The 19,273-nt window shown below is 41.2% G+C and overlaps 1 protein-coding gene across 1 annotated transcript in view; it reads right to left on the minus strand.

The window, feature by feature from the left end:
• LOC311515404 (sodium channel protein type 5 subunit alpha-like) overlaps positions 1-19,273 on the minus strand; it is a 319,354-nt gene that overhangs the window by 73,905 nt on the left and 226,176 nt on the right. Inside the window, exons 18-19 of the mRNA XM_084618414.1 lie at positions 17,295-17,450; positions 10,287-10,407 (exon numbers count right to left, since the gene is read on the minus strand). Coding sequence (XP_084474540.1) covers positions 10,287-10,407; positions 17,295-17,450 — 277 coding nt within the window. The remainder of the gene's footprint in view (positions 1-10,286; positions 10,408-17,294; positions 17,451-19,273) is intronic.

Genomic DNA, 19,273 nt, shown 5'->3' on the forward strand with positions numbered 1-19,273 from the left:
TTCTTCTGGCTGACACTGCTAAAAGGGTGATCAGTGATGGTGATTTGTGTCATGTGAATATCTGTCCATTAGGAACACAAGGAACAAGATTAAGGGAAACATTTGCAAAAATGCCTTAGTGCTGTAGAAGCCTATGTCTCAGTTTCAAAAGTGATTTAGGCACTTAGTTCTAGAGACAAAAAGAGACTTAGAGGCCTGACTGACACTTTAGGCACTTAAATCCCAGATTTAGGCACCGTTAGTATTCATAAAACTCCCACTCAGCTGCCATCTAACCGCACAGACAGCTAAATAAAGTTTTTGCAGTAGAAGTTCCTTAGGCACCGACATTTCTTTCTCTGGGCATATACCTTGCTGCCTCATTGGTTTCCCATACAGTAGTTTAAGCATAGAGTGGCAAAATCAGAACCTCAGAGAGGGCCAAATCCATTGCTAGTGTAAGACAGTGCCTGTTAAATCAATAAAGTTGCACTGGTTTGTATAGTGGTGAATTTGGCCCAAGAACAATGGCTGTGTTTTCAATTCATATCAGAACAGTGCATGTAATTTCTGACTAAAAGAGGGACCTTTTCACCTGGGAACATTTCCAAATGCATTAGCCTAACATAATGTCATTTACTTTTTGTCTGCTTTTCATAACTACTGAGTTATTCCCTTCTCCCACTGTGGTCTCCTGTAGTGAAATCATAAATTACATAATGCTAAATTTGTGACCTGACAATAGCTTTCCTGTGAGTAGAGTGTGAGCAGAGTGTATGTGTCCTACACAGCAGACTTCACTGCAGCTACAGGTAGAAGGCAGTGCTAGATTGTAAGAGAGAAAGCTCTTACTCAAATGTCTGCAATAATGACAAATTAATTATGGAAAAAGCAATAGCAAATTTCCAATGCAGCTAGTGTAAATATTTTTGTTTGCATTCAAGTTTTGCAATCTGCAAATCTTCTGTTAAGATAACTAGAAACTATAGAGCTATCAGACCCAGTCTCACTACCTTTGTGCATTCTGATGCAAGTATCTTCATTACAGTGAGCTATATTATATTAATATATTACCTTACAGGCTAAAACACAAGCATGATGTCACACTAAAAACTTGGTTTGTAATCACACTGAGGCTTTCTGTAGACCCTTTGTTAAAAATCCACAGTTATTTAATACCTAGAAATACATTTAAATACAAATACAACAGTCAAAACTCCATCAGTTGGACTGGGAGCCTGATTATCTGTTGTAAATAAAGAAAACAGATTAATTTCTTGCATGACATGGCACAGAATAATTTGCACTTGAGTAATATTTGGTAGACTATATTTGGTTATTGATATATTTTCATTAAAGCCATTTTGTAGTTACCTTTTGGCATAAGGTCCTAATTACACTCACTTTTCAACACAATAAAAGTTTACTATATTTGAGCAATAAATTTGGGCTGCTGTAGAACATGTAAGGATGTACCAGCATTGATGTGATTCACTGATTCATAGATTCCAAGGCCAGAAGGGATCATTGTCATAATCTAATGTGACCTTGAGTACAACATAGGCCATAGAACTCCCCAAAAATATAAACTCCTACAGTCATATACTTAGAACTCTGCAAGAACATATTTTTTCCAAACAGGGTTGCTATGGGCCAGATTATGGCCAGACATGTGCAGAAGAGGAGATGAGGTGCAAGGCACTCCCAATTGTCTGCAGAGACCCACTGTGTCCTCCCTCCCGTGCATGTGGACAGGACTGGGTGGAGTTGTTGCTCCATAAATGCACTGGCTAGCACAGCTGTACTGGCAAATCCGGGGCAGCAGGCTGCGCCAGATAGTGGCTGGCACAGAGTAATTTCCCCTCCACCCCCAAATCCAGAAAGAGGGTCTCTGAATCACAATCTGTGTCCTGGGCTGCTCTTGGGATAATGCACACATGGGCTTGTTACAAAGACACAATTTACCCATATGGTTCAGTGCAAATGGGTTTGCAGACTACAGGGGTGGAGATTCCCTCCACCCCTATTCCCTTCTTTGAGGACATTTAAAAATACAAGGTTGTGAATGTATCCATTTAATTTTGAATTGTTCCATCACATTTTAAACATGCTATAATAATAAGGCCTATGTGGGAGAAGCCAACTTCACTAGCTGAGGAGATGTCTAACTTTAGTCTACTCTCAAATCTGGTGCTTTCCATCTAAAATACTTGAAGAGTCATTCAAAGCCAACTACTAACTTTCTCTCTCCCAGGTTTCAGATTGCACCATAATACAAAGATTTTTGTGTGGAAGGCACCCAACAGTCAACTGAATGCAACCAATCCAGGTCTCTTTCTGTTCTAGTTTCTTTGGACCTCTTGGCAATATTTGGCACTGTTACTCACTGTATACTGTTGGCATGTTCAGGGTCTTTTGTTGGCCTTGGCTTGGTTTTAATCATATTTGAAACATCATCTGGTGACAGACCTTATGGGTCAGTTGAAGATTTGTGCTGCAGTGTTTTTCAGGGATGTATCGGAGGTCCTTTTTCTCTTTTGTATTTATAAATTGCCACTAGCTGCAACTATTAGGGATTGTGACTTGAGTTTTCACTGCTATTCAGATGATACTCAGATTTATTTCACCTTGCCACTGAATTATCCAGCCATGACATCTACATTAATTGTTGCTAAAACATCAGGTGGTCGATATCATATACTTTCATGGAAGTCAATGATTTAAGCAAAACAAAACGGAGATCTTGTTAGTTGGTACTAAGTGCTTGCTGAGCAGGGCATCCACTCCAGCAATTCCTCTGAAGATATTTTTTGAGCCTACAGCTAAGTTTAAAGAGTCTATAGCTGGGAAATTTACACATAGAATCATAGAATCATAGAATATCAGGGTTGGAAGGGACCCCAGAAGGTCATCTAGTCCAACCCCTTGCTCAAAGCAGGACCAATTCCCAGTTAAATCATCCCAGCCAGGGCTTTGTCAAGCCTGACCTTAAAAACCTCTAAGGAAGGAGATTCTACCACCTCCCTAGGTAACGCATTCCAGTGTTTCACCACCCTCTTAGTGAAAAAGTTTTTCCTAATATCCAATCTAAACCTCCCCCACTGCAACTTGAGACCATTACTCCTCGTTCTGTCATCTGCTACCATTGAGAACAGTCTAGAGCCATCCTCTTTGGAACCCCCTTTCAGGTAGTTGAAAGCAGCTATCAAATCCCCCCTCATTCTTCTCTTCTGCAGGCTAAACAATCCCAGCTCCCTCAGCCTCTCCTCATAACTCATGTGTTCCAGTCCCCTAATCATTTTTGTTGCCCTTCGCTGGACTCTCTCCAATTTACCCACATCCTTCTTGAAGTGTGGGGCCCAAAACTGGACACAGTACTCCAGATGAGGCCTCACCAATGTCGAATAGAGGGGAACGATCACGTCCCTCGATCTGCTCGCTATGCCCCTACTCATACATCCCAAAATGCCATTGGCCTTCTTGGCAACAAGGGCACACTGCTGACTCATATCCAGCTTCTCGTCCACTGTCACCCCTAGGACCTTTTCCGCAGAACTGCTGCCTAGCCATTCGGTCCCTAGTATGTAGCTGTGCATTGGGTTCTTCCGTCCTAAGTGCAGGACCCTGCACTTATCCTTATTGAACCTCATCAGATTCCTTTTGGCCCAATCTTCCAATTGGTCTAGGTCCTTCTGTATCCTATCCCTCCCCTCCAGCGTATCTACCACTCCTCCCAGTTTAGTATCATCCGCAAATTTGCTGAGAGTGCAATCCACACCATCCTCCAGATCATTTATGAAGATATTGAATAAAACCGGCCCCAGGACCGACCCTTGGGGCACTCCACTTGATACCGGCTGCCAACTAGACATGGAGCCATTGATCACCACCCGTTGAGCCCGACAATCTAGCCAGCTTTCTACCCACCTTATAGTGCATTCATCCAGCCCATACTTCCTTAACTTGCTGACAAGAATACTATGGGAGACCGTGTCAAAAGCTTTGCTAAAGTCAAGAAACAATACATCCACTGCTTTCCCTTCATCCACAGAACCAGTAATCTCATCATAAAAGGCGATTAGATTAGTCAGGCATGACCTTCCCTTGGTGAATCCATGCTGGCTGTTCCTGATCACTTTCCTCTCATGCAAGTGCTTCAGGATTGATTCTTTGAGGACCTGCTCCATGATTTTTCCAGGGACTGAGGTGAGGCTGACTGGCCTGTAGTTCCCAGGATCTTCCTTCTTCCCTTTTTTAAAGATTGGCACTACATTAGCCTTGAAGGTGCACATGAAGGTGCTCAAAGAGAAATTGCTCCCCTCTTAGACTCGGAGTGAGGAGAAAACTGGGACCAGAGGTTCTCTTTGAATGATCTTCTCTGAGACACAGAAGACAATGCACCAGTTGCAATTCTGCTAGCAATACAGAGAGAGCACGTTCCAGTGGAAGTAACAACACAATAGTGTTGCAATGTGTCTGGAGGAAAAAATGCCAAAATAGCTGGCACTGAGCGGATGCTGCTTTCACACTAACTGGGCGCAAGAATGTTTCCACTGGCTGAAGAAGAAAATTCATTTTGGACTGAACCAAATCACAATTTTTTTTGTTTTCTTGATGAAACAAAACAAAAACGTTTTGGGTTGAAATGCCATTCACCATGCCACTGGAGAAAGAAAGGGTGCCTGCCCTGTAGCCCCATCATTCAAGCACTCCCACAAGATGTGGGAGATCCAGTTCAATTCACCCTCCACCTAATGAAGAGGAGGGATTTGAACTTGTGTCTGCCATGCTAGATCGCACACCCTGGTTCTCATGGGCGACTTCAATCATCCTGATATCTGCTGAGAGAGCAATACAGCGGTGCACAGACAATCCAGGAAGTTTTTGGAAAATGTAGGGGACAATTTCCTGGTGCAAGTGCTGGAGGAACCAACTAGGGGCGGAGCTCTTCTTGACCTGCTGCTCACAAACCGGGAAGAATTAGTAGGGGAAGCAAAAGCGGATGGGAACCTGGGAGGCAGTGACCATGAGATGGTTGAGTTCAGGATCCTGACACAAGCAAGAAAGGAAAGCAGCAGAATACAGACCCTTGACTTCAGAAAAGCAGACTTTGACTCCCTCAGGGAACTGATGCGCAGGATCCCCTGGGAGAATAACATGAGGGGGAAAGGAGTCCAGGAGAGCTGGCTGTATTTTAAAGAATCCTTATTGTGGTTACAGGAACAAACCATCCCGATGTGTAGAAAGAACAGTAAATATGGCAGGCGACCAGCTTGGCTTAACAGTAAAATCCTTGCTGATCTTAAACACAAAAAAGAGGCTTACAAGAAGTGGAAGATTGGACAAATGACCAGGGATGAGTATAAAAATATTGCTCGGGCATGTAGGAGTGAAATCAGGAAGGCTAAATCACACCTGGAGTTGCAGCTAGCGAGAGATGTTAAGAGTAACAAGAAGGGTTTCTTCAGGTATGTCGGCAACAAGAAGAAAGCCAAGGAAAGTGTGGGCCCCTTACTGAATGAGGAAGGCAACCTAGTAACAGAGGAAGTGGAAAAAGCTAATGTACTCAATGCTTTTTTTGCCTCTGTCTTCACGAACAAGGTCAGCTCCCAGACTACTGCACTGGGCAGCACAGCATGGGGAGGAGGTGGCCAGTCCTCTGTGAAGAAAGAAGTGGTTCGCGACTGTTTAGAAAAGCTGGACATGCACAAGTCCATGGGGCCAGATGCACTGCATCCAAGAGAGCTAAAGGAATTGGCGGATGTGATTGCAGAGCCATTGGCCATTATCTTTGAAAACTCATGGCGATCAGGGGAAGTCCCAGAAGACTGGAAAAAGGCTAATGTAGTGCCAATCTTTAAAAAAGGGAAGGAGGAGGATCTGGGAAACTACAGGCCAGTCAGCCTCACGTCAGTCCCCGGAAAAATCATGGAGCAGGTCCTCAAGGAATCAATTCTGAAGCACTTAGAGGAGAGGAAAGTGACCAGGAACAGTCAGCATGGATTCACCAAGGGAAAGTAATGCCTGCCTAATCTAATTGCCTTCTATGATGAGATAACTGGTTCTGTGGATGAAGGGAAAGCAGTGGACGTGTTATTCCTTGACTTTAGCAAAGCTTTTGACACTGTCTCCCACAGTATTCTTGTCAGCAAGTTAAAGAAGTATGGGCTGGATGGATGCACTACAAGGTGGGTAGAAAGTTGGCTAGATTGTTGGGCTCAATGGGTAGTGATCAATGGCTAGATGTCTAGTTGGCAGCCGGTGTCTAGCGGAGTGCCCCAAGAGTCGGTCCTGGGGCCGGTTTTGTTCAATATCTTCATTAATGATCTGGAGGATGGTGTGGATTGCACCCTCAGCAAGTTTGCGGATGACACTAAACTGGGAGGAGTGGTAGATACGCTTGAGGGTAGAGATAAGATACAGAGGGACCTAGACAAATTGGAGGATTGGGCCAAAAGAAATCTGATGAGGTTCAGCAAGGACAAGTGCAGAGTCCTGCACTTAGGACAGAAGAATCCAATGCACCGCTGCAGACTACGGACCGAATGGCTAGGCAGCAGTTCTGCAGAGAAGGACCTAGGGGTGACAGTAGACGGGAAGCTGGATATGAGTCAACAGTGTGCCCTTGTTGCCAAGAAGGCCAATGGCATTTTGGGATGTATAAGTAGGGGCATTGCCAGCAGATCGAGGGAAATGATCGTCCCCCTCTATTCGACATTGGTGAGGCCTCATCTGGAGTACTGTGTCCAGTTTTGGGCCCCACACTGCAAGAAGGATGTGGAAAAATTGGAGAGAGTCCAGCGAAGGGCAACAAAAATGATTAGGGGTCTGGAACACATGACTTATGAGGAGAGGCTGAGGGAACTGGGATTGTTTAGTCTATGGAAGAGAAGAATGAGGGGGGATTTGATAGCTGCTTTTAACTACCTGAAAGGTGGATCCAAAGAGGATGGATCTAGACTATTCTCAGTGATAGCAGATGACAGGACAAGGAGTAATGGTCTCAAGTTGCAGTGGGGGAGATTTAGGTTGGATATTAGGAAAAACTTTTTCACTAGGAGGGTGGTGAAATACTGGAATGCGTTATCTAGGGAGGTGGTGGAATCCCCTTCCTTAGAAGTTTTTAAGGTCAGGCTTGACAAAGCCCTGGCTGGGATGATTTAGTTGGGGATTGGTCCTGCTCTGGGCAGGGTGGTGGACTAGATGACCTCCAGAGGTCCCTTCCAACTCTGATATTCTATGATTCTATGCTGAAGCTGAATGCCCAAAACCTCCGAGCTGTAGGGTCTTCTGCAGTGAGCCTCTCTTGCTGAAACTTAAATAGTCATATCAAATTCACAGACAGTTTTGGTCAACCCAATGCTGCATTTTTTGGCTAATAAACTATTAGTCTGAAAAATTTCATCCAGCTCTACTCCCTAGCTAGCTAGAATTTACTAGTTGCCAGAGGACTGACCTCACCCTGGATTCATTTTTAATGGCCTAGGAATATTCTCAGTTAACCATTTTTAGCTATTTTTGAAAGGAGACTCACGGAGCTTGGCTTGTTTAGCCTAACTAAAAGAAGGTTATGGGGAGATATGATTGCTCTCTATACATATATCAGAGGGATAAATACCGGAGAGGGAGAGGAATTATTTAAGCTCAGTACCAATGTGGACACAAGAACAAATGGATATAAACTGGTCATTGGGAAGTTTAGACTTGAAATTAGATGAAGGTTTCTAACCATCAGAGGAGTGAAGTTTTGAAATAGCCTTCCAAGGGAAGCAGTGGTAGCAAAAGACCTATCTGGCTTTAAGATTAAACTCGATAAGTTTATGGAGGAGATGGTATGGTGGGATAACATGATTTTGGTAATTAATTGATCTTTAAATATTCATGGTAAATAGGCCCAGTGGCCTGTGATGGGATGTTAGATGGGGTGGGATCTGAATTACTACAGAGAATTCTTTCCTGGGTATCTGGCTGGTGAATCTTGCCTACCTGCTCAGGATTCAGCTGATCGCAATATTTGGGGTTGGGAAGGAATTTTCCTCCAGGGCAGATTGGAAGACGCCCTGGAGGTTTTTCGCCTTCCTCTGTAGCATGAGGCACGGATCACTTGCTGGAGGATTCTCTGCTCCTTGAAGTCTTTAAACCACGACTTGAGGACTTCAATAGCTCAGACATAGGTGAGAGGTTTATCGCAGGAGTGGGTGGGTGAGATTCTGTGGCCTGTGTTGTGCAGGAGGTCAGACTAGATGATCATAATGGTCCCTTCTGACCTTAGTATCTATGAATCTATGAATTTTGAAATACTGGCTAATTAAAGCTCTCTCTAAAAGTAGCCACACCATACAACTATTTGTAGCTAATATGGCTGGCTTAAACAAGCCACCCAAACTCCCAGGAAAACTGTGACCTCTGCAACCTTACAGCAGAATACTGTTTTGAGAATATTTATTATCTCCATTAATATCTGAAGGTAGAACCGCCGCCAGCAGCAGCACAGAGGTAAGGATGGCATGGTGTGGTACTTCCAACCTTACTTCTGCACTGCTGCCTGCAGAGCTGGGCCCTTAGTCAGCAGCCGCCGCTCTCCAGCCGCCCAGCTCTGAAGGCAGCAGCGCAGAAGTCAGGGTGGCATTGTACGGTATTGCCAACCTTCTGTGCTGCTGCTAGTGGGATGCTGCCTTCACAGCTGGGTCCCTGGCCAATGGCTGCTGCTCTCCAGCCACCAAGCTCTGCAGGCAGCACAGAAGTAAAGGTGGCAATCCCGCGACCCTGCTAAAATAACCTTGTGACCCCCCTGCAATTCCCTTTTGCATCAGGACCCCCAATCTGAGAAATGCTAGTCTCCCCCGTGAAATCTGTACAGTACAGGGTAAAAGCACATAAAAGATCAGATTTCACAGTCTGTGATGTGTTTTTCATGGCTGTGAATTTGGTAGGGCCCTAGTTATCTTCTAATTAAAGATTGTACCATGAAGCATAAGCAACCTTAATTCTGGCACCCCTAACTTTTGAGTGCTTGACTTTGCAACTCTAATAATGTTCTTTTAATGTAGGATTTTTGTGTGCAATTATAATTGCAACTTTTCAGTAAGGAATCGGGCTCACTGCTCACTGGCCTCAATAAGAAGTCTATTATGAGAGAATGGAAACACCACATCTAATCTACTGTATTGACTGGAATAGTTGCAGCATAGCAGCATGCTATCTTCAGTTAACTGCATTACTCTCTGACTATTGCTTTTAAGCAGAGCTGCCAAGAAAATATTTAGGTCCTAGAGACATTTGTAAGCCCTGCAGGGCTCCCTTACCTCATTCAATCATCTCTCTCACACTCAGACACATATTTTTGCTGATTTCACATGCTCTCAAATACCCTGGAAATTATCCCTGTCTGATCCCATCTGTGCTGCCCTGTTTCTGAGTATAATACTCCTTGAATTTTCAAAGGAATATAATTCACTGATTAACTAAAATTCACCTAACCGTCTTTCCCCCACAAAGAACTAATGAAACTGTGGAATCTAATTGAAAAATCAAAACTGGAATAGAAACTCACTTTGAGAAGAAACCGTATGTGAGAGACATTTCTCTCAAAGATTTAGCTAAAGCTAAGGGCTCTCAATACAGTTGTTGTGCTTTATCCCAGCATTTCAGTGATGGGTAGAGTTTAAATTGGTAAAATGCTGGCATATTTTGATATTAAAGATGGATACATAAAAGCATTAGAATACTATCTAATATAATTTACTTGAATGTCCCATTTGTATCATACTATCTGTCAGATCAAAGTTAGCGAGCATGCTAATCTTAATGTCTTTTACAGTACATTTTAGTTACTTTCAAACAACAGTAAGGAGCAGCCAGGAAAATAAATACAAACCGGTCCCTGGGAATCATGAACTTTCTAAGTGGTATCTACTAACCCATTACTTTCCAGTGAGCTCAGATTAGTTCTGTACCAATTCTGAGTACACACACGTCTTTGAAGACACAAAGCCAGGTCAAAACAACTTCATAAAATAAGCTGCACAGCACAAAGTATGATGCAAAAAGCCTATCAAGCTAAAAGCTGTGCAGCAATTTAGGCTTCCAGTCTTATCAGGCTTTAGAAATTCACAGACAAATGTTAACAAGTAACTGCTGCCTATTGCGTATGTGTTTGGAGCATAACAGTATCTGTGAAATGAAGTGCATCAGTGAAATACTAATGCAAGTAGCCAGAACACCTTGGTGTTAATGTGGAGACATTTTTGATAGGAGAACAGGAGCATTCTCACTTTATAATCACAGTGAAGTAAGCAGGTCCTTACCTTCTGGAAAACAGTTCTCAGGTTCCATTAACTCTTCAGCCAGGTCAGGGATCTGTTCCAGTAGCTCTGCAGAATTTCCCAAATCCACTGTGCTCCCTTCAGAGAGACTGATTTCATCAAGCTTGTGGGCAACAGGGGCAAAGATGAGGAGAACAATTTGATCAATTTTCCCTTAAGGAAGCTGCTGTGTTTTGAATTCAGCTGAACAATATCTCAGCAAAGAATTATAACAGGAAAAAACTGCCATGCATTGTATATAGCATCCATCATCTGTGATAATAATTCTACCTGTTCCTCTGTGTGTTTATTGTCAGGCCATCACCATGTTATCTACAACAAAATTATTCATAAGATAAAACTTGAGAGGTATTATTTTAAAACTTTACCCATTCATTAAAACAAAGCTCTTTTTTGTGACATAATCATATCTTGAGATTTAGCATGGGAGAGCCCCTGGCAGTTTTTGTGTGACATATGTCCTTTCCTCAGACCTCATGCACTGGAACAGAGCATGCAACCCTATTATGAGGTAATGTGGTCTAGTGGTTAAGGTACTCGATTAGGAGATCTGTTTCATTCCTGGGTCTGGGAGTTTCAGAAACTTGCCCAAGGTGACACGGCCTCTCTCTACATATCAGTTCCTCATCTGTAAAATGGGGATAATAATCCCTTTTCCTAAAGCATCACCTGTCTTGTCTGTTTAGAGTATAAACTCTAAAGGGCAGAGTGTGTGATATGATGTGTTGTAATAATGCCTGTCACAATGGAGCTCCAATGCTGGCTAGGGTCTACCAGGCAATACAATAATACAAAACAATAACTGTCAGGAGGCATAGGTTATTCTTTCAGTGACTCACTGTAATTTCTAATAAACCACTGAACCTATTTGAGCCTCAGTTTTTAATGCTATTATGTCCATCCATAAGATGACTTACCCATAATACTTACCCATGCTCGTAAAGTACTTTGAGATACTCAGGTGAAAGGTGGGATGTGTATGCAAACTATTTTTAATGAAGATGATCATGCAGTTAAACAACAGATGAACTACAACTTTAATACTTATTATTAATGTGAAAATGAGTCCTCTGCTTTCCAATGTACCATGTAAAATCTACAGCCAAATTAAAGCAGAAGCTAAAGTTGTATTAAAATGGACCAGATTGATCATTCCAGAAATGCTTACAAAGTGGGACGAAACCTATTCATCTGCAATTAATTACAACACCCCACAGGTCATAGTTTTGGACAGGGTTTACAATTCTCTGAATTCCCTGTGAAAAAGGGTTACAAACAATTAAAAAGCAGAAAAATATCATTTCGAGAGAGGGCAAAAATAAAGTTAATCACAGACTTAATTGGGCAACGCTTCTAAAATCCCTATTCAGAATGAAAATATGAGAATGGCTCAGTGTCTAGAGACGACCAAGACTAGATGAGAACAAGAATGGAAAAAATGCTGCACCAACTTTCAGCGCAGTCAGAACCACTGGGTACCCATTCGGGAGGGATTTTATTTGCCCATTTCCCTGTTGGGTTGTAAACACAGACAAACATGGATTGTTAAAATGCTTCCTAAGTTACATACATGACAAGACAACTTTATGATAAAGAAAGTAGAAACTCCAACTAGAAGAGAAACCATTTTGGATGTACTTCTCACCAGTAGAGAGAAAGTGTCAGATTGCGAGAACAGACTCAGTTTGGTACCAGTACCCACAGGAGTTCAGCATGGGAGGAGTAAGGGATTCACAGAATGCAGCAGTACAATTGCATTAGATTTCTGGAAAGTACATACTGAAGAATTAGGAAATCTATAAAGAAGTTAATGGAGGGAGGGATCTAGGGGGTAGCATTAAATACACCAGTGTGAAAGGCAGATGGGGAGTAGTTAAAGTAGAATAGATAGTGCTTTTGAGAAGCATTTAAAGAATAAGCAACAGCAATAGTGGCTTCAGAAGACATGGGACAAAGATCTGAGGATCTGTACGGGGAATGGAAAAGAATGGAGGCAACCACCCAAGAATCAGGAGAAAAAGAGTGGAAGGGCACGTAGGAGAAAGAAAAGACCAGCAAAAGAGACAATCGAGTTAATATTAGCCAGAAATGGAATGAAAACAATAAATTTTGAAATTTCCCACAAAATAAAATTCCATTTTTTTGTTTGAAGTCAATCCAAACATTTTGCTTTGATAAAACGAAAACATTCCTTTCTGATTTTAATCCCTTAAAACTTTTTAAAATTTTTATATAAAAAAATTTAATTTCAAAAAGATATTTTGAAATGAATAATTGAAATGTTCCATTCTGAAAATGTTTAAAGAGGATATTTCAACATTATCAAAATAATGCATTTCATTGTTTTCCTAATAAAACTGTCAAAAAATCAACATGCTTTTCTAAACATTTCAATTTTGCCAAAAATGGCATTTTTCATTAAAAATCATTTTTATGAAAATTCCTGACTCTTCTAGCTAAAAGGAATAAGGAAGGAAAGATATTTTCTAGAGACAAAGTAACATTTGATGAAGGAGATGTTGTTAATGACAACTCAAAAATGATGAAGATAATTATCACCTTTTCAAAATCTATGTTCAACATGAAAAATAACAGAATTCTGGCCTAGTAAGAAGTGAGGAAGATCCTGTAAAAATAATAAGTGCAAGTAAAGACAAACTGAGAACACCTGAACATACACAAATCTGCAGGTTCAGACAATATACTTTCTAGGCCACAAAGGAATTTGATAAACTTAATTAACATACCACTGACAATCATTACTGAACATTCATGGAAAAGTGGGAAGAGACAAGAAGACTACACAACAGCAAATATAGTCTTGAGCTTTGAAGAATGGAAAGGAGAATTATCCTGGCAATTGCCATTCATTAAGTCTTTGTTTGTAGATCTTTATTAAAGTAATGGAATAAATATTAAGAGAACAAAAACTCCTAGATGATAATAGAACCATGAACTGTAGATAGATTTATAAAGGCTTAAGGGTGGATTCTCTAGACCATCAAGGCCATCGTGCACCACAGCATTGTAAAATGGCTTTGGGCTGGGGAATTCCTTTACTGGCATACTGCTGGAATAGCTGTCACCTCCTGTGCCAGCTGCCCGAGCATAAGGAGAAAGAGAAGGCATGTCAGGGTCAGGGCATGAATGGCGGAGACTTGGCAGAACAGAACTCTGCTATGCCAGATCTTCCACTGGGGTAAGGTCTCCCCTAAAGGCCACTAGGGATATATCTATGTTGGAATAAAAGACCTGTGGCACGGCCGTGGCTACCCTAGGTCAGTTGACTTTGGTTGGCAGGACTTGGGCTGTGGGGCTAAAAATTGCTGTGTAGATTGAGGTGAGGGAGTATTTTTCCCTCGGGCTAGAGCCTGAGCTCTGGGACCCCATGAGCGGGGAGGATCCTAGAGTCCAGGTTCCAGCCAGAGCCCAAACAACTTCACAGCAATTTTACAGCCCCGCAGCCAGTCTCACCAGCCTGCGTCAGCTCAGGCAAAGGCTCAGGACACTGTGGTCAAGGGGCACCATAGTCAAGAGACAAGGAATGGGGCAAGCCTGCGGTGGGAAGCCATGGAAGGGAGCTCAGGGCAATTTGGGGTGGGAGCCCGGGGAGGCAGCAGGGGCCAGGGATAATGGGGGGATTGATGGGGAGGCACTGGGGCCTGGGGCTATGAGGGTGGAACCCAGGGAGGCAGTGGGTCCAGGGAACAGGGGAGATGGCGGGCTGGGGCAGGCAGCAGGGACCAGGGGTGGGTGGGTGGGGAGCCTGGGGATGCAGCAGCAGCCGGGGCGCCAAAATGCAAGTTCTTTCAGGGTGTCAGGATGCCCAACTCCCATTGAAAGTTGATGGGCATCCTGAAATCCCAGTCTTATTTCACAAAATTAGTGGATGGAAGGAAATGGCAGATACAACACATGAATCTTAGTAAAGCATCTGATTCAGTGTCAGACAAAAGTCTACTCTTAACATTAATTCTAATCAGTGTTAGGTCCAGCCTTATCTTTGTGAATGATGCAGAAGAGGGACTGAACAGTAAAATTACTAGACTGTATTAAACTGGAAGGAGTGCTGACCTGAAGCAAGGACAGAGGAAGAGAGATTAGAAACATGGATGGAAAATGAGGCTGGTCTTGGAAAAGTACAAACCAGTATATCTAGAGAAAAGATACCTGAAGTACAGATATTCAGTGCAAAGAAGAAACATGGACCCCCGTGACTCCAAGATATACCTGTAGTAACAGTGGAAAGCAAATCAGACATGAGTTTACAGTGGGATATAGCAATGCAGAAGACCTATGTGGTTTTGGACTGCATACACAGAAACATAATGTCTTAATATCAGGGGTAATATTTATTCTCTATGCAGATGTTGGGTTCCTATACCTGGAATACTGTGCTAGTTCTGGGTATCTCAACACCAAAATGAGATAAATAAGGAGTTGAAAGAAAAACAACAAAAATGATTAGTGGGATGGAGGGCTTGGTTGAAGGAATGATTAAGCAAGACAATTAATGTGTGTAGCTTAGTTAAGTGTAGACTAAATGGTGTGTGTGTGTGGGGGGGAGTTATAAATGTATTCTAAAATTTAAAAAGTATTAATTCATGAAAGAAGAGGAATAATTTATGATAGTGCAAATGACTGATGAGATGAAATTCAGAAAGGCAAAATTTAGGCTAGCTATCAGGAAAACATTCCTGCCAATGAGATCTACTAGGCTGGGGAACAGTCTGCTTTGGGAAATGGTGAAATCCCAGTTGCCTGAGACATTTAAAGATAGACAGGACAATATTCAATAGGGAAGATTAATTAGATCATCCTAACAGGTCTTTTCCATCTCTAGCATCAATGATTCTATTTCTCAAATGCCTCTGACAGTTCATATGAGATTAATTTTTAATCATATAATTTATTCTTTACTGACATCAACATTGTTTTATTCCCAGCACATTCAATGTTTCTTATGACTTCCTCTTACTGAATGAATCACTGAAAATCCTCTCTCTTGGGCCTAACAAATCTGTTAAGAGACTTTCTAACAATTACTTACTTTATATGGCTACTCACAAGTTCCTAGGACATTTATCAAATAGATCAACTTGTCCTTATTTGCCCTATGAGACCTCACAGAGATTATTTGTGAAGAGTAGGACTCTAGGCATTTAATGTCCATGCAGACTCCAACCTTCAAAAATAGCATCCTTTGGGCTTTACTCTTTAATGCTGGAATTCACAGCCTGATGTGAACTTCCGCTTGATTTCCAGTGTTCCATGGAATACTGCCATGTTTCTCCACCTCTTTTCAAGTAGCCACAAATAGAAACAGTTGTATTTTACTAGATGAAGACAGTATTTGTATTTTGGGACCCATTTAAAGGTGAGGGAGGAAATGGGGATTATTGTTTTATCACCATGTTACTGAATATATCACAGCTAGAATGTTCCAATAGAATCATAGGATTTCATTCCAAAATTAACAAAGGACATCATTTTCCAATTTCCTACTTTAGTGCAAGTTTCTTTCTCTGTAGAGAAATTAAAACCTACAGTTTAGGTGGGGGGGCAGAAAAAACAACAGACTAACACAATGTAAACCTGAAATTACGTTCTCCTCACTATTAGGTGACATGCAGAAAGCTTCATTCCTCACACCAAACAATTCCAGAGACAGACTTACATCTTCAGCCAATGGTATCTCTAGATCTTTTTAGCTTGTGATCTTACATCCTTTAGAATGTATTTTTTCCCTGAGTCTAGAATATCAATTGTTTCTGAGTCTCCTTTTTAAATTCAGGGCCCTTTTAATCTGGGGATGAGGGTTCAAATGAAAAGATGAGTATTACTCTAACTAAACAGTGTAAATATCTCTAATTTAAATGTTTTTATGACTAGTGAATTTTCTAGTCACAATATTACAAGTAGGAATCAATGTGTGTAGAAAGAATGAACTGGCTCAGTGAATGTTCCATGCTTCCTGGATTACCACAGAAATCCCTCCCTGTGACCTTTGCTAGGTACAGACTCTATAAGTATTTTATATTGGGGGTGGGGAACAGTCACTTTTTGCAAGCATGGACCTTAAAATTATGACTTTTTGAACAACTTTCTTTCCCTTCTTCCAGTTCAGTTCCCATGGAACTCTAGTGGTCCCTACCTTCAAACAACTTTAGAACTACAAAAATAATACCTCTCAAAACATGGAATTCCAGATTTCAAATAGAACACAACACCAATCGATCTAACTATTATATCAGATGTTAAATTCATATGGAAAAAAAGCAAATAGGTAATCAGCATATTTGGACTTTAAAGCACTGGTGTCACCTAGTGTATTGAAACAATTTGTCAATATTTTTGTTCTGTTATTGACTGTCAGACTTCATGCAATACCACAGTAATGGTACCAAACTCATGAAGTAATTTGCATATCTCCCAGAGAAGACTGAGAGGCAGTTGGAAACATACTTTGTCTGACACTAACTGAATTACACCAGGGATTACTATTTATTTATTATTTGTGCCCTAGGTGCTTAAATTGTCATAGCTGTGTGTTGGCTCTGCAGTGCTAAAAAGAACAAAAACTTATTTTAATCCAATGAAATCAGCAGACATGCCTCTGATTGCATCCAAGAAACAGCTCTTTGTTTACATAGTCACTTTTCAGAAGGGCACAGCATGCACCTCAGATCCTAAAGCCACAGATGGTAACATTACAGTTTCTTCTATGGTTGCATTTCTTGATACCACTTGGATAACAGTTGCAAATATTTTTATTTTTAATGCATTTTCCAAGTTCTTCAGTGTTTTTATAAAGAACCTCTGCTCCTTTATCAAGGCTACTAAAGCTATTACCTATTATTTCTTCCTTGCCATTGGAGAGGTTCTTTGTTTTTTCAAACCAAATAAACCCACCTTAAACTCTATCGCATGCACTATTATCTTGGTCTACTGATTGCATGCAATATCAGGTAGGAAAGTTGTTTCTGTTACCTCTTTTTGCCCTAGTAGTAGTGGTGGTGGTGATGGCAGCTCAACCTTCAATTGTTTATCCACGTACAACTCACTTAACTCCTCACAAATCTCAGAGGTCTGACTCCGGACTCCTGGGCTTTTGCATTGCTGTCCCTTTAGTTGCAGCTGTTTTTCCTGCTGGAGATAATCCTAGATATATTTATTTTCTTGTTCTTTGGTAGCATGCTTATTTCTTAAGCAGAACTCCTCAGCTAGAACTATACTCCCTGAGGGTTGAGGTTTAGCAATTGTATATGTTAAGATGCTTTGCTGTAAAAAAAAAAAAAAAAAAGTGGGGGCACCCTTCTTCTCAGGCATGTTGTTAGAGGGAGGAATTGTCCTGCAATCTTGTCCATTTTCAGTCTCTATTTTTTGTGAGAGAATTTATCTCCAGTGACCGAAAAGAACACAAAGAGGTGCTTTAAGTTCAGCCAAATAATCAAGAGATGCAATCTGCAGTCACAAAATCAGGCAGCAGTACTTAGGTTATGTCTACACTACAGACCTTATAGGGGCACATCTCTACTGCTGCAGCTGCGACACTGTAAGGTCTCCCATGTAACCACTCTATGCAGATGGGGGAGAGCTCTCCTGTCGGCATAATTAAAAGAATCCCCAACAAGTGGCAGTAGCTATGTGGGCATAGTGCTGTCCACACCGGCGCTTTCCTTGGTAAAACTAATGTTGGTCAGGGGTGTGTTTTTTCACACCCTTGACTAAGAAAAGTTTTACTGACAAAAGTGCTAGACAGTCTTAGTGTAAGCACTGAAAGTAGGTAAGCTTGCAATATTCTATAGTACAATACACATTTGTACTTAAGGGTGGAAAGAAAACCACATGAAAAGAAGGAAAGATACAGATTTAAGAAGAAGGAAACCCACAGAACATCGAAAAAGATAAAACAATCTTAAAACAGATGATGGGGAAGCATAACCTTCTCCCATTATGGCCAGCTTTCCATTATCATTGTTTCTACATAGGCCCCAATTCATGAACAAATTTAAACACATGCCTAAGTCTACCCCTATTCAGCAAAGCATTTAAGTACATTCTGGAGCCCAGTAAAATCAATGGGACTTAACCACATACTTAAAGTTACACACACGCTCAGATGCTTTGCTGAACAGGATGGACTACTTAATCAGAGCCCCAATTCTGAATGGAACTGAATGCCATATTCTGCCAACAGTTACTACTTGGCAGAGTGCTTACTACTACAAGTAGTGCATTGAATTCTGACACTTATTGGCAGGTGTGATGATTACTATTGCCGAATTCTATATTGCTCAGAGTACTAAGAATTATGCTAGGTGGTGTTTGTAGGATTGGTCCCTAAATTTGTAAGACTAGATGTGTATAAATCAGCATAGCTTCATTGATTTACACCAGCTGAGAATCTAGCCTGTAACTCCAACAGCTTAACAAAGTATTACCATACTTCATGTCATTACTGCCGCTGCTACTAAAATATTAATAAAGCTCAAGATGATTTCAAAGACTTGTGCTGAAATACTTAAAGAGTTACTTTCACGCTGAGAAAAAAATTACAAGTGTAACTGGATTTTAACAATAATGTTTTAAACAAGTTTCTCTGTCCCCTCCCTCCCCCCAAGTCATACCCCACCTTCCTTGATTCTACAGCTACCTCACTGCAGGAGGCAGCAGAAGAGGTGTGAGGAGAAAAATCTCTTATTCAAACTATAACTATCTGAAATAACACTGGAGAAAAAGAGAGTGGTTGGTTAAGTAAATTGCTTCTCATACAAATGTTCTCAGAATGTCAAGTTTGTACCAGTCCTTTCAAATGTCTTTCTGCTTTCATAGCAAATTAATTTTAAATTAAATTACTGGTTTCCTGCTTCAGAGGGCATGAGGTCTAATGTATATTTTAACTTTAATAAATTAAATTATGCATGACCAAATCCGTACCCTGTGCTTAAGAATATACTACATAAAAT

The sequence above is a fragment of the Lepidochelys olivacea genome (assembly GCF_965140295.1).
Source record: "Lepidochelys olivacea isolate rLepOli2 genome assembly, chromosome: 2".
Taxonomy (NCBI): Eukaryota; Metazoa; Chordata; order Testudines; family Cheloniidae; genus Lepidochelys; species Lepidochelys olivacea.